Below are 15,771 nucleotides of genomic sequence, written 5' to 3'. Positions count from 1 at the left end.
TTACCTACAGATGAACTAACTGGCACAACACCTTCAAAGTGCAAAAATGACTAGAACTAGTACAGACAGCACAGCACTGGCTAAATTATTCTTCAAAATTGCAGGGACAATCATTAGTCACCGTATTCCCAATTGATAAGAATGACCCCCGGTGGACTTCCTGAGCCAATAGTCACATGAATCATCTTCCTTTTTAAAACCGGGAAGGAAATTGTGAATTTATTCATTTCTGATTTGTTTCTAGTATGTGTATGGACATAACATGATACAGCAGACGTCAGCAGCACAGAGCAAAGGCTATTTTGGTAGCATTATTATCCGCGCCAGCAAAAACTGACTGAAAGGGGCCACAGCACTCACATAAGCGCTACTGTCTCTTCAATTTTTACATCTGTCCTGCAAGCTGCTGTCACTCAGAGTGCCGTACTTTTAGTAGTGGTTGTTCTGAGTATTGCAGTTTTGTCCCATTCACTTTCACTATATTTAACATATTAAGGCTGGCTGCACACAACCGGGTCAAATTCCACATGTGGGAGCCCACAGCGGAATCTGATCCTGTGCCCAGCCGGCATCCGCGCGTACCTGCTTTTCTTCTTGGCCGGGTGTACTGCAGATGGTCCATGCAGTGAGCTGTCAGACAAGCGCAGTACAGGGTTTTTTTTAAATCCCGGCTTTTACTGCATCGTCGCTAGGTGATGATACAGAATCCGTGACCTTTCCACAATGTCATTGCGGATTGAACGCCTTCCATTGACTTCAGTGGAATCCGCACAGAAATAGAGCATGCTGCAATGTTTCCTCCGTGAGCAGAAAAATCGCTGTTGATTTCTGCTTGTGTAGAGGAAAACGCATTTTTTCATAGCATGCAATGGGCGGCATTTGCTGCGGAATCTGGAAGCGGACACCCCCTCCAGCTTCCGCAATGCAAATCCACTGTGTGCAGCCAGCCTAAGGCCTCATGTCCACAGCATGCGCGGATTTCCGCAGCGGAAGACCTGCATGCCACTGCAGAAATGCTCGCTGGTGATCACAGATACGTTTGTTTCCCCGCCCGGATGCATTTTGGATCATCCGCGTGGAGAAAATCTGCAACCCCACTTCCTAGCCTTTTCACCACCTCCCCAATTGATTTTAACCTTCAAATCCGCATTGCATCCGCAACTGTATTTGCGGATGCACTGCGGATCATCCGTACCCATTGACCTCTGTTGAGACCATCCACATGGAATCCGCACTGAAGTGGAGCGTGCTGTGATTTGTTTTCCGCACTAAATGGTCCGCAAATCAAATCCGCATGCTTAAATTCAGTTGCAGATGCCAATGCTTCCCTATGGGCACTTGGAATTGCAGGTAACCAGCGCGGATTCCACAAATTAAATCCGCCTGTGGACACTGGACATAAGTCTATTCAGCAGGTTGATATATTTACGGCGATACCACGTTTATGTCATTTTGTTATGATACACTACTTTCGCAGCATAAAATCACTTTAAAAAACTATTTGTGTGTCACCATATTCAAAGAGCCATATCTTTCTTTTAGTTAAAGCTGTGTGAGGCCTGTTTTGTGCGGGAAGAGCTATATTTTTTTTGCACTATGTTGTAGTACATACAACTTTTGGATCCCATTTTACTCTACTTTTATTTCTTCAAATCTGCTTTACTTTTCTTACTATCTACTCTTAACTTTATGAGAGACAGAATGAGCGAATATAGGAGTAAACCATATTTTTCTTAAGAAAAAAAAAGTTTGGGGGAAGTGAGGATTTCAATTTTTTAACTATTTAATAGTCCCACATAGGGAGTTGTAGCAGCACTCTTGGTTGCTTAAAAGGAGTGTACCACAATAGACTTGTCGCCTATACTAGGATAGGGGATAAAAGTCTTATCAGTTGGGGTTTCACCGCTTAGGCCCTTACCAGTGCCAAGAAGGAAGGCTCCTCTGTCCCCCTAGCCTCCTCACTGCACCCATTCAGCAAAGAGGAGACTGTATGGAGCAGCAGTCGTGCATTTGCAGCTCTTCATTTTTAAGGAGACGGCCAGAGACAGCTGAGCGCTTTGTACTTTGCCATTTCTGTCATTCCCATTGAAATGAATAAAGTGGCGCCATGCATGTGTGACCACTGCTCCATTCAATCAGACGTCACTGCAGGTAGGTGCAGCGAATCCAACCATTTGGCACCCTGTATTGACATCAGTGAGGAGGGATAAGGGGGAGGACGTGTGATGGAGTGACAAAGAGCTCCCTCACTTTGTCTAACTACTTAGTTGCCACAGTCAGTATTAACCGCAGCATATAGGCAGTTATATGAAGAGAATCAGAGTTCTCCCGTATACCAGTGGGAGGTCAGCTCCTGCCATGATTGCACGCCTATTGCAGCTGGGGCTGTGCATTCACTGTGTGTACATGTACGTCATTGTGCTTGACTACACGTTGGATCAACTATAATCCCACATATGGACAAATTAATAGCTGTCACAAGAGAAGTGATATAAGGTGGCTAAAGGTACATTTAGATGCAAAGATGATCGCTCAAAAGATGAGCTATCATTTTGCATAATCTACTAATTGGTACTAATACCTATTAGTACCAATTAGTAGCATGTGAGCTGTACAGAGCCCCTGGTGGGGCTGACAGCTGAGAACAGCTGAGACAATGCAATCAGCTGTAATCAGCAGTTCCCAGGCATAGCAGAGAGTGCGGTCCGTCTTATCAGCTGTTCTGCTGAACAACGGATTTCAAGACGAACTGAAGTCCATCGTTCGGCAGAAAACTGAAAGATGGGAACATTTACACGGAACGATTATCGCTCAAAAAGATGGCTTTTGAGCAAATTTTTTAGCGATAATCATTATGTCTAAATGGGCCTGAATACACAACTGATCTCGTCATTGTTTTAATTAACATTACAGACCAGCAGTTTCCCAATTTCATCAAGTCACATTTCTAAACATGTAACTTGTATCTATCTTACTTACTGTTACTTGACTTGAGGTCACGATGGATGACTGGGACAATGGCTTCATCATGTAAATAGTTCATCCCCCTGGCAATCTGAACAGCCCAGTTTACCAGTATATCTGGTGGAATCTTCTTCCCAGAAAGCACCCTATTCAATGATCCCCCTCGGGCAAACTCCATGATCAAACACAAATTGGGTTCCTTCAAGCACACACCCCTCAAGGCAATGATATTGGGGTGCTCGAGCATGGCAAACAGTTTGGCCTCCTGCCGGACATTCTCTATAGTCTGGCTGATATCTTCGTCGGGGTCATGGCGTGCAGCTTTTACCGCCACTTCCTCATCTATCCAAATGGCACGGTATACTTTTCCAAAGCCTCCAATCCCAATAATTTCTTCAAGTAACAGCTCATTAAAGTCAACTTCTTGTACTGTGGAATGGTAAAAAAGAGGAAAAAAGCATTAGAATAGCAATATAAAAATAGACACAACGAGATAAAAGCCAAAAGGAGCAGGTAATAGGAAAATATATATTTATATGTGAAATGGATAGAAGCAAATCCTGATATTTTTGGTTTAGAAATCATAAAAAAAAATAAAAAAATTATCATATACATACACTAGCGTAAACAAACTTCCCTTATAACGTTTCTTTGGTTCCCTGCCGATGTCTGTAGACCCAGTTTGGCCATGTATCATTTCCTGTAACAATTACAGCCTCTGATTGACAAACTTTCACTTGCCAGATTTAGGCCTCATGTTCATAGGCAGATTTTCGCAGCAGAATTTGGAGCGGGCATCTGCCTTCGGATTCCGCAGCAATAACCCCCATAGCATGCTATGGAAAAGCGATTCTTTATGATAACGAGCAGAAACCAATTGCGGTTACCACTCGCAGATGGAAAAAAAAAAAAAAAATCACAGCATGCTCCATTTTACTGCAGTTCCCACACGGACTGCTTCCATTAAAGTAAATAGAAGCCATCCTTCCCGCAGCCCGTCCACGGCACGTCCGCAGTCCAAAAGAAACAAGACTCAGGCAGGTACACAGGGTCGTCGGCACAGATGTGTTTCATTTGCGATTCCCCATGTGAAATCTGTACGTGCCGTGGACATGAGGCCTAACTCAAATGGAGAAAATCCACAATAAATCCTTGTCCAATCTACATCAGTAATGGACATGCCGTGGATTCAGGAATCCACACTATGGGCCATTTTCCATGTAGAAAGCTTTACAGAAAGTAGATGAGACTTGTTAAAATCTCATTCATTCTGCTGCTACTATAGTTTGCGGAGAATTATCCAGCTGAAAAGCCTGACGTAAAATCCGCAGCATTTCCATCTCATTTGAATGTAGCCTTAACCCTTTCCAATCCACTGTCTGACCTCTGAAGACATTATGATTTAAGGCTGTACAGCCCCGATGTAGGAAGACATCTGTCGGTGTTCTCTTACTGTATATTGCCGGCCTCTCTGCTGTCAGAGCCTATCCAACGTGACACCTCATGCAGTACTGGCTCTAGCCAGCATATAGCGCCATCGTATAACAGCAGAAAAAGAGTAAGCCCCCTAGGAAAACCAGGATACGAACTGAATTGGAAAGGGTTAAAGCATGCTTGCAGTATTATAGATACTATAAGATAGACAGACATATACAGAGTGCTTTCCTGTATTTCCACTTACCCTCCCTGATACCCAAAAAGTTAATGTGTTCAAACGCCGGGCTTTATCATATGGGTGTCATTAAAGGGGTTGTCCCGCGCCGAAACGGTTTTTTTTTTTTTTCAATAGCCCCCCCGTTCGGCGCGAGACAAACCCGATGCAGGGATTAAAAAAAAAAAAACGGGTAGTACTTACCCGAATCCCCGCGCTCCGGTGACTTCTTACTTACCTTGTGAAGATGGCCGCCGGGATCTTCACCCTCGGTGGACCGCAGGTCTTCTGTGCGGTCCATTGCCGATTCCAGCCTCCTGATTGGCTGGAATCGGCACACGTGACGGGGCGGAGCTACGAGGAGCCGCTCTCTGGCATGAGCGGCCCCATTCAGAAGACAGAAGACAGGACTGCGCAAGCGCGTCTAATCGGGCGATTAGACGCTGAAGATTAGACGGCACCATGGAGACGAGGACGCTAGCAACAGAACAGGTAAGTGAATAACTTCTGTATGGCTCATAATTAATGCACAATGTACATTACAAAGTGCATTAATATGGCCATACAGAAGTGTATACCCCCACTTGCTTTCGCGGGACAACCCCTTTAATAGATTTTAAACCTGCATGGTGCACTACATGCATCAGTAAGACTGGCACCCTTTCTATGACTTATCTATGTGCAAGTATTCAACTATGTAGCCCCCACTCCACCCAGACTTGTGTTAAGTGTGAGAGTGGCTGCTCAGCAGTATTTTGCGCCTGTGCCATCTCCCCCACTTCTGTTGGGAAGTGGTGTTCATTCCTGCCCTTGTGTATCTCTGAATCAGTAAGTATAGCCTAATTTTCAAACGGTAACTAAAGATAAAGAAAGGGAGGGGGAAGAGGGGGATGAAGCTGCAGTCTTTCTGCACCAGCCTGCATGCAAAACTGGAAGGTAATCAGCACTCTACAGAGTTTGGTCACTCTCACACTGGCTCTGTAAAAACCCCACGTTTTAAACGCAACGTTCTACAGCGTTTTCAAACGCGTTCGATGGCGTTTGCAAATGATGCCATCAGAAACGTCACACTCAACGTTGTAAAATAAAAAGGCCTGTGTGACAGTGGCCTTAGGTGTGAAGAAAAAAAAAGGGCAGAAATAATGGATAGGAAAGGAAAATGATGCAAATGTGCAGGTTACCTACAACATTAGGAACTACACATACCTTTTAAAAGGCAAGTACTATAGTACAAAGCGAATGGGGTACTATGAAAAAAACCAAACTGATCAAACCTCTTATATTTTTAGACATATCTATGAAAAATAGTATCAATGTTCCCACGTGAACCTAGCTTTAGGCCTCATGCACACGGCGCGGGCGATCCGCTGCTGAATGCGCCCATTGATGTGTGTGGAGATTCTTCTCTCCACGCACGCCAGCGGATTTTTTTTGTGGCCGCTCCGTGCCGAAATAGAAAACGCAGCATGCTCTATTTTTAGAGCGGATACGCAGTTTCGAAGTCATTGTAAGCTGTCCCTCCCACAGCACTTCTGCAATGAGCATTGCAAAAGCATCGCGATCCGCATCATCGCCTAGGCCATGGCACGGCGTCCTCTGTAGTGCGCATGTGCGCTGGCAGCACATCCGCATACAGAAGGAAGACGACTTCTGACAGGTACGCAGGGTTGCCGGCAGCAGGCACCGAAGGATTCCGTGCAGGATTTCCGTCACGGAATCCATGCGTGCCTATGTGCATGAGGCCTTAGTGCACCATGCCTCCACCAGAGTAATAATACCGTAATAAAAAAATAAAAACACAACACACAATTATTCAGATTTGTACAATGTAACACATATATGCTGAACACAGTAAGAAAACATCTGGCAACATTTTCATTTTGTTGCCAATATATACATACTCCAACGCGCTGGCACAGCACTCAGATCTTATGCTGACAACATAGATTAATGAGATTCATACAGCGGCTGAATCATTTTAACAAGTTTTTCATTTATTCGAAAAACGGTGCGGACATGAGCAATATTCACAGGAATATGAGCCATTTTCATTTGAAGCTTACAAACAAAACTGTGTAGGACAAAGCATATTATATATATTATACACACACCACAAGAGGCGTCAATGATAGACATTGCTATATGTCTGGGTCACAGATCTACTGGGGAAGGCCAGGGTCTCCTCAAATGCATCTTGGAACTATTTCCAGAGTCTGAAGTGAAACTGAGGAGATCCATGCCGTGGTCTAAAAATATATATTTCTAATATTTTTGTATTGTTGGAAGGTTTTCATTTTAGGGGTCAGGCCTAGGGTCAGCTCAAACCTTCACCTGACCAAAAATCCAGGTAAACTATTACTACAACGAGTAATCTACCTGGTCTACACAGATTTTGTTTCTCTTATGAATAATCCCTGTGGATTTGGGTACGTAAACACTAGAGATGAGCGAGCGTACTCGCTAAGGCAAACTACTCGAGCGAGTAGTGCCTTATTCGAATACCTGCCCGCTCGTCTCAAAAGATTCAGGTGCCGGAGGGGGAGAGCGGTGAGTTGCGGGAGTGAGCAGGGAGGAGCCCGTTCCTCCCAGCTCTCCCCCGCCGGCACCCAAATCTTTAGAGACGAGCGGGCACTACTCACATAAGGCACTACTCGCTCGAGTAGTTTGCCTTAACGAGTATGCTCGCTCATCTCCAGTAAACACGTAGCGGAAATAATGTGGTTTTTCCACAGCGGAAAATTTGAATCGAAATAAGGGTGAAATAAGTTGCAGATCCGCAACAAAATCTGTGTCAAATTCGGCACCAACTCCACTGTGTATGAAGGTTCCCTGTAGGTGGTTTCAGACTGTCAGAATGACTGTGATCAACTGCAAAAGTATGGATGGCAGAGATAAGCCACGTCCAGCAGTGTACACGACAAGTCCTCCCACGGTATACACGCCCTGGGGAATTAAGACATCACTCAATAACAGGTTACAGGAAATAAGACACCACCATCAGCGCCATCATGACGTGACTAGATAGACAATCATTAGATACATCGCAATGCAACATTGCGATTTTCATGTCGCAGGGCATGTAGCCCTAGCCTGAAAAGAGAAGTAATCCTCACAGGACTCCGAGGAGAGACTGAAAAAGTCCCCATTACCCCAGCCACACATTGAGACGTTTGTCGATCACTGTGCATTGGAGGGGTAGTCAGGACTCCCACCGGCTCTCTTTGGAGTCCAGTCTGGATTTACTCTGCTTTTCACTCAAATGCTGCTTGAAGTCATAGAAGCTTATACACATGTAATTAATTGAAGGGGTTATCAGGTACCTTTACTAATCAACGACTTGTCAGAATAGGTCATCAATAGTTGATCAGTGAGGATCGAACACTCGGTATTCCTGCTGATCAGCCGATTGCCTGTTCGTGCAGACAGTGCTGTCCACAATGCTGCAGTCTAGTTTGGTACTGCAGGCACAGTTGCCTTTAAAGACTGCGAGATTTTGCAGCGGAATTGGACCCTGTGCCCTGGCATTGACCCCCGCATACCTGTCTTGTCGTCTTCACTCTATTCTGCGGATGTGCTGGCTGGCATGCCGCTGCACATGCGCAGTGCAGAGAGCCGCGTCGGCGGGACGGACAGCTTCCATTGCAGTCAATGGAAGCTGTCCGTGCGAGGCTCGCACTAGAATAGGATGTGCAGTTGATTTTCGCTCGTGTGCATGGACAAGCGATTTGCTTAGCATGTCCTATGGGCAGTATTTGCTGCGGGGTCTGGAAGCCATCGCAGTGCAAATATGCCCATGTGAATTGGGCCTAATGCATATTGATCAATCGATTACTGCTTTATTAAGTAAAATACAAAATAAATAGTGCTGTTTTAATTGGCCAACACGTAACAGGAAAAGTAGATGTACCTGTATGTCACCATGCTCCCCGTGTCATAGCTTGTATCCAAGCTGGAGGCAGTACAACAGGGTACTAGCGCCTCCATGGCTGCCCGTATCAGTCTTGTATCCAAGCTAGAGGAGGTACAACAGGGTATGCCCGCCCGTAGCACATATTGTATCCAAGCTAGAGGTAGTACAACAGGGTACTAGAGCCTCCATGCCTGCCCGTATCACATCTTGTATCCAAGCTAGAGGAGGTACAACAGGGTATGCCCGCCCGTAGCACATATTGTATCCAAGCTAGAGGTAGTACAACAGGGTACTAGAGCCTCCATGCCCACCCGTATCACATCTTTCACCCAAGCTAGAGGCAATACAACAGGGTACTAGAGCCGCCACGCCCCCTGTGGCATATCCTGCACCCAAGCTAGAGGCGGTACAACAGGGTACTAGATCCGCCATGCGCCCCGTGGCATATCTTGCACCCAAGCTGGAAGCCGCGCAGCAGGGTACTAGAGCCGTCATGCCCCCCGTGGCATATCTTGCACCCAAGCTGGAGGCCGCCCAGCAGGGTACTAGAGCCGTCATGCCTCCGCGTGGCATATCTTGCACCCAAGCTGAAGGCTGCCCAGCAGGGTACTAGAGCCTCCATTTATAGATGAACAACTGCCTTTTTAAATGGGCACTTAACTTTTGAAACCCAAAAACTATTTATTGAATTTTGAAAAACAAATGAAAAATGGCACTGATCTGCCACAACGACCCCATGCAGGGGGCTACGGGCATTTAGAGCACTCCAGAGGTCACTTAGTTATTAGGGGAGCTATATTAAAAAAAAAGCAATTCAGACACCAAAATTCATGTAATTTTTTTATATGCAACTAAAAAAACAAAAGAAAAAAAGTGTGTGAAAGAAGGTAGGACTACCGAAAAGGTTCAGGAGCAGATAGTGATCATAAGTTGCCTGTCTTTTGATGTATTCCCAGAATAACAATCTAATGAATATTGCAGATAAGTGATAGAGATCTTCCAGCATGAGACTGCAGCCATGAATGACTCCTCTAATGTACCTGCTCAGGTAAGGTCGGAGGAGCAGGAAACAAGGCCAGATCCCCATACTACAAGAAGGGAGGAGGTTTCTGTTCCAGCCACAAGGTGTGGCAACCATTTACAATAGGAGGCCAATCCAGCAAAGATCAACACAGGGCGTGTATTCTTATGTGTCACCAGGTCTGAGATTAATCACCTCTGAACTCCAGATCCTACCCAAATACTCCTTACTAGAACACTTCTATATTAACACTTTCTCAATACTGCCCGTTTGGGGGAAAATGTATAGAAGGTGGGGATACCTTTGCAACATGCGTATAAAAAAAATATTATATATAAAATTAAAAAATTTTGCAATTAGAGATGAGCGAACGTACTCGGTAAGGCCGATTTCGCAATCGAGCACCGCGATTTTCGAGTACTTCACTACTCGGGTGAAAAGTACTCGGGGGCGCTGTGGGTGAGCGGGGGGTTGCAGAGGGAAGTGGGGGGGAGAGGGAGAGAGAGAGAGCTCCCACCTGTTCTACGCTGCTACCCCCCCGCTCCACCACGCCTCCCCCCGCCCCCGAGTACTTTTCACCCGAGTAGTGAAGTACTCGAAAATCGCGGTGCTCGATTGCGAAATCGGCCTTACCGAGTACGTTCGCTCATCTCTAGTTGCAATGCATCATCATATTCTGTGATCCATTACTTTTTTTTCTTTCAGTCTACAGGCCGTGCAAACTTTAGTTTTTATTGGTATGAATATGGGGTACAAAAAACTTTTAAATTATTTCATTTTTTAGAAGGCAAGGTGACTAAAAGACAGCAATTCACTTAGTAATTAAAAATTATTTTTTTTACACCATCTAGGGCTTATTCACACGAGAGTATATCGGTGGCTGTTTTCACGTACGGGCGAAATACGCTTCCATCTGATACATTGGACTCCAATGCATCAGATCACACAGGCGTATTCCTGTGGCGTAAAAGCGTCCGACTGGCCAATATAGTGCCGGGCAGGAAATATAGTCCTGGAACTATCTTCCTGGCCGGAATACGTCAGCCGCTCCATTGACTCCTATGGGAGCCAGTGACAGCAGCCGGAAAAGGGAGGGAGTTTAGCAGCATGACTGCTAAACTCCCTCCCCCGTCTCTCCTCCCCTCAGGCTGTTTGCAGAGGAGGAGATAGGAGGTGAGCCGGCGAGGGAAAGAGAAGTGGGAGACAACTTAGTAAAGCTAAACTGTATCCCCAAGCCAACGGCATTGCGGCCTCTGCGTTTATGTGCCGGGCCTGTGCAGTCTGAACAGGTGCACAAACGTTAGATTTGTCTGCCCATTCGCGCATTTTTACAGTGCCAGCGGGCGCACATAAAAACGCATATGCCCGCGTTAATCCAGCCTTACCTTGTGGTAAAAAAAAACAACTAGTATGCTTATTTCTTAATACACATAATAAATATTTCTATGTAAGAAATAGAAAAAAAGGGTTGTGTTGAAAACTTTTTTTAAAATATATTTTTGAATATTTTATTTAGTCCCAGAACATTTTAGCAGTCTTAGGCCTCCTTCCCACGAACGGATTTCCGCCGCGTAATTCGCGGCGAAAATCCGCTGCGTTGCCCGCAGCTATTAGGTTCTATTGAACCTAATAGCTCCATGCTCACGATGCGTAATTCCACCGCGGAATTACGCACCGCGATTTCTCCCGTCCTCACCCGCAGCATGCTCTATTTTCTGCGGGTGAGGACGGGCTGTACGCACTGACGGCTTCCATTGCAGTCAATGGAAGCCGTCCGTTCACGCTATCTCCCGCTGTCACCAGCGGGAGATAGCGTGAAAAAACGCTTTCCCGCCCACCGCCGCGCGTCATATGACGCCATATGACGCGCACGGCCGCATCACGTGACACGGCCGGCCGCGTCACGTGACACGGCCGGTGACGCGCGGCGGTGGGCGGTGACGGGCGGTGACGCGGCAGCGGTGGGCGGGGAAGCGATTTCACGCTATCTCCCGCAGGTAAGTATAGGGGCTCTGGGGGGCGCCGTGACGGGCTTCGCAGCGGAATATTACGCGGCGGAGCCCGTCACGCTCGTGGGAAGGAGGCCTTACATACACAGGATGCCAATCATGGTGCTGGGCACATGGCATGTGGAGATCGCTGTATACTCCATGGCTTAATCACATTATACCTAAACTTGTACGTTGATTATGGCCTGTATCAACAGTATAAATAATTAATTTAGATATATAATTTTTTTTTAAGTTTACATATAATGTATTAAGATTAATGAATGGACTATTCTTACAACTGGTTGTGTAGGTTTTACGTTACTGTGGCACCATTGTAATGAATGCTTATCAAAATACTAATGACCATCTGTCCGTCCGTGAGTTACAAGCTCTGCCCCAGATCACATGACAGTGACATCATCACAGGTCCTGTACACACATGGCTGCTGTCCGGCTAGGTGTTCGTTAGTAGGCCGCAGGGGGTTTATATGGGATGTAGGACCTGTGGTGATGTCACAGCCATGTGATCAGGGGCGGAGCATGACTCATCAAAGGTCCTTCATCCCGAGTGCTGTGGTGCTTGTGATCCCTGTTGCATGGCATGAAGAATGTATGTAGCAGAGCTGTGTGTGTGACATGCATGTAGCAAAGCTGTGTGGCACATTGCACCAGCAGAAACACTGGTACTCTAATTTCCTAATAATTACTACTTCAAAATACTAACGCCACCTGTCCGTGATTGAGTGAGTTACATGTGATGATGTCACCATCATGTGATCACATGACAGTGACGTCATCACGGGTCCTTAATCCCTGTGCACTGAATGAGGGATTTTATGTGATCAGTCACCAGGGCTTCACACGGCTGCTGTCCAGCTCTGCTGGTTTAGCACCTATAGTGATGTCAGAGTCATGTGATCATGAGCAGAGCTCAGAGCCCCAGTGATGGTGAATTATCACATGACAGGACATCACACAGGTCCTGTAAGCACACGGGTGCTGTTCGGCTCTGCTGATTTAGGACATGTAATTAGGGGCGGATCTCATAGCCCCGGTAACTGATCTCATGACGGTGACATCATCACAGGTCCTAAAAGCACACAGTTGCTGTCTGGTTTAGAACCTCTCACCAACTTCAATCCCTTTCACTATATTATATTTGTAAGTGGCGCATTACACCACCAGAAACACTGGTACTAGAATTTCCTAATAATTACTAGTATTCTCCTAAGTTTTGGACCAGCAGCGTAAAGCTAACTTCATACGTGAATGACCGCCTGATTTCGCGCTCGCATCATATCGGGGAAGAAGCAATCCTCCACCGTAGTGGAGGATCGTGGAGTTTCTTCCATTGTTTTAACGTAAAAAACTCTGCATTACACCGCGTGCACGTAGTGCGATGCGGCCGCCAGCCCCATTGAAAACAATGGGAGATGTGATGTGAGAGCACGCACAAAGATAGGGCATGTCACAATTTGCTTCCCGCATCGCTGTGCAGGAAACCGCTCATGTGTATGACTCCATGCAAAAGAATGGGTTCATATTCGTGCTTTGTGTGAAGCTGGCCTTACTGTTGATTACTACTCATTTATTTCATGTGTTTGCACTCTGAATTGGTGGTATAATAGATTCTATTAAGTTGTGATATGATAACTTTATTCTGTGGGTCAGCATGATTACAAAGATAAAATGTATTTAGGTTCTTTTGTGCCAATTTTTAATCTACCTGTGTATATATATATATATATATATATATATATATATATATATTTAACTTCTTGCCAGCGAGGATGATCAATGAGTGGAACAGGTTGCAACGGGAGGTGGCGAGTTCTCCTTCAATGGAAGTGTTCAGACAAACATCTGGGATGATTTAGTGATCCTGCATTGAGCAGGGTGTTGGACCCGATGACCCTGGAGGTCCCTTCCAACTCCACCATAAGCTAGTGTATTGTCTTAATGGCAGTAACACTTTTACTCATTAAGTGCCACTGTGCAAGTAATATTGTCCCTGATGAAACATCTTTAAAGGAAAACCACATCAGGATGAGAAATTGTACATAATTTGAAATAGTGCAGTACAACAACAGAGTCCATGTTGTACATTATCTTGGCCCTACTGAGAGCATTTCTAAACTTGATTGGGACAGTGTTACGCTTTCCATCCAAGTTATGGGTGATTTTGGTCTTCACGCAGCTTTACAATACACAAACACAATTGTTTAATGTATATTACATCTGTAGCAGTAGCTGGGCACCCCGGGTCACTTCACCTCTAGCCAGGTGATTCTTAGTCTTCCGGTGAGGAAGCATCCATTCATTCTCTGCAGTCTCGTTCCTGCAGGCCAATGTACAGTACGCCACTAGAGACGTAGTGTTCACAGCCTAGCAAAGAGTGCCGAGCTATTGCCGAGACTGAGCATGCGTGCCGTCTCTTTGCAACAGCATATGAACAATCGCAGCGAGACAGCACACATGCGCAGTCTCAGCAACAGATCGGCATTCCTTCCTAGGCAGTGAACGCTACATCACTAGTAACGTAACTTACACTGACCTGCAGAAAGACGACTGCAGAGAATGGACGCTCCATACCAAGAAGGCCGGCTTGCGGTGAGATGACCTGGGGACTGGAGAAGATCAGCAAGGAGAAGATGCTTGAGAAAGGCTGCCAGATCTGACTGGCTGATTTAAGGTGTTTAGGGTGTTATCACATTGTGTCAGAACATCCGGCTGGAGGTTTCATCACAGATATGGCTGATAAAGCTGAAAGAAAGAGCGCTGCGTGCAGCACATTCTCTGACGTCCAGAAGCCGTCCAGCTGGGCGGAAAGCAGCGGACCCCATTATAATCAATGGGGTCCGTCCGGTACTGTTCAGTTCCTTTTCTGGGACCGAGCAGGAAAGCTGAATCCCTTACCACTTGTCTGTGGACAAACCCCAAAAACTGTGCAGCCATTTTTAGATAATTTTCTGCTTACCTCTATGAAGTAGAAGAAACCTTGAAGGAACCAGCGGCACTGTTAGGCTGGGTTCACACTTGCCGCATTCCCTGCGGAAATCTCGCGGTTTGGCCGCAGCAAAAACCACGAGATTCCCGCCGGGAGAACCGCCGCGGTTTAAGCCGCGTCGGTTTTGAAGCAGCCCGGCCGCTTGCTTTTCTGTTGCGGCCGGCGCTCCCATAGAGGAGAGCGCGGCCGTGACATAAACAAACAAAAAAACGAAAGTAAACAGACATGCTGCTTCTTTTGAAACCGCGGATTTACCGCAGCGGATTAGCCGTCCCGTGTGGACGAGGTTTCTCAGAAACCTCGTCCACATGGCTGGCTAATCCCGAGATTAGCGGCCGCGGGCGAATCTGCTGCGGCAGAACCGCGGCAAATCCGCCCTGTGTGAACCTAGGCTAAACAGGACCCAGAACAGCGCAAGGATCCTGCTACTAAGACACATTACTTGTCAAATTCTGAGTGCTCCACGCTGGTCTGGGTCCTGTTTACAGCACGGCCGGTTCCTTTTACTTCGTTATCATTCAACAGAGTATTGCTCTTCCGTGGAGGGCAGACGGCAACTACCCAACAGCTTTATTGGTGTTGTGCCTTATAACAAGCCAGCCAGGTGCCATTATTCCGAAATGTTTGCCACCATTTTCTCTCCCGATTGTCTTTTGCCTTACGGCACTACGGGGCGCTTTGTTTAGTTTTTAACTATTGCTCAAGTCTATGGAAGTTTTAACCTGCCAACAAAGAACTCCAGTACTGTCTGTGAGCGTCATTGGCCAGTGAGAGCAGCACATAGCGTCTTAAAGGGGTCTTAAAGGCGTCTTCAAGGGAAATGCTATTGATGACCTATCCTCAGGATAGATCATCAATAGTTTATCGGTTGGGGTCCATTGCTTAAGACCCAGACCGCTCAGCTCTGCGGGCGCATGCTGTCAGCGCCGCAAATACACAGAGGTCAGAGCGGAAGTCTCTGTGCCGACCTCTGTGTAGTGGTCGACGCTTGTAACTGCAGGCACGGCGCCCATTGATTTCAATGAGAGCTGTGTCTGCCGTTACAAGTGCTGGCGCAGAGACTTTCGCTCTGTCCTCAGTGTTATTGCGGCGCTGACAGCATGCGCCTGCTCAACTGATCGGTCGGTGTCCTGAGTGATGGACCCCGCCGATCAACTATTGATGACTTATCCAGAGGATAGGTCATCAATTGTATTTTCCTGGAAAACGCCTTTAAGGCCCTTTTAG

The 15,771-nt window shown here is 46.3% G+C and overlaps 1 protein-coding gene across 1 annotated transcript in view; it reads right to left on the bottom strand.

Moving 5' to 3' along the window:
- The window catches only part of MAP3K9 (mitogen-activated protein kinase kinase kinase 9), a 58,639-nt gene that overhangs the window by 39,908 nt on the left and 2,960 nt on the right, over positions 1–15,771 (bottom strand). The window contains exon 2 of the mRNA XM_066608398.1: positions 2,980–3,393. Within this exon, the coding sequence (XP_066464495.1) occupies positions 2,980–3,393 (414 nt within the window). The remainder of the gene's footprint in view (positions 1–2,979; positions 3,394–15,771) is intronic.

Source organism: Eleutherodactylus coqui, chromosome 6 (genome assembly GCF_035609145.1).
Source record: "Eleutherodactylus coqui strain aEleCoq1 chromosome 6, aEleCoq1.hap1, whole genome shotgun sequence".
In the NCBI taxonomy this organism is placed as follows: Eukaryota; Metazoa; Chordata; class Amphibia; order Anura; family Eleutherodactylidae; genus Eleutherodactylus; species Eleutherodactylus coqui.
Note: the sequence above shows the minus strand (reverse complement) of the source record. Positions and strands in the feature narration are given on the sequence as shown.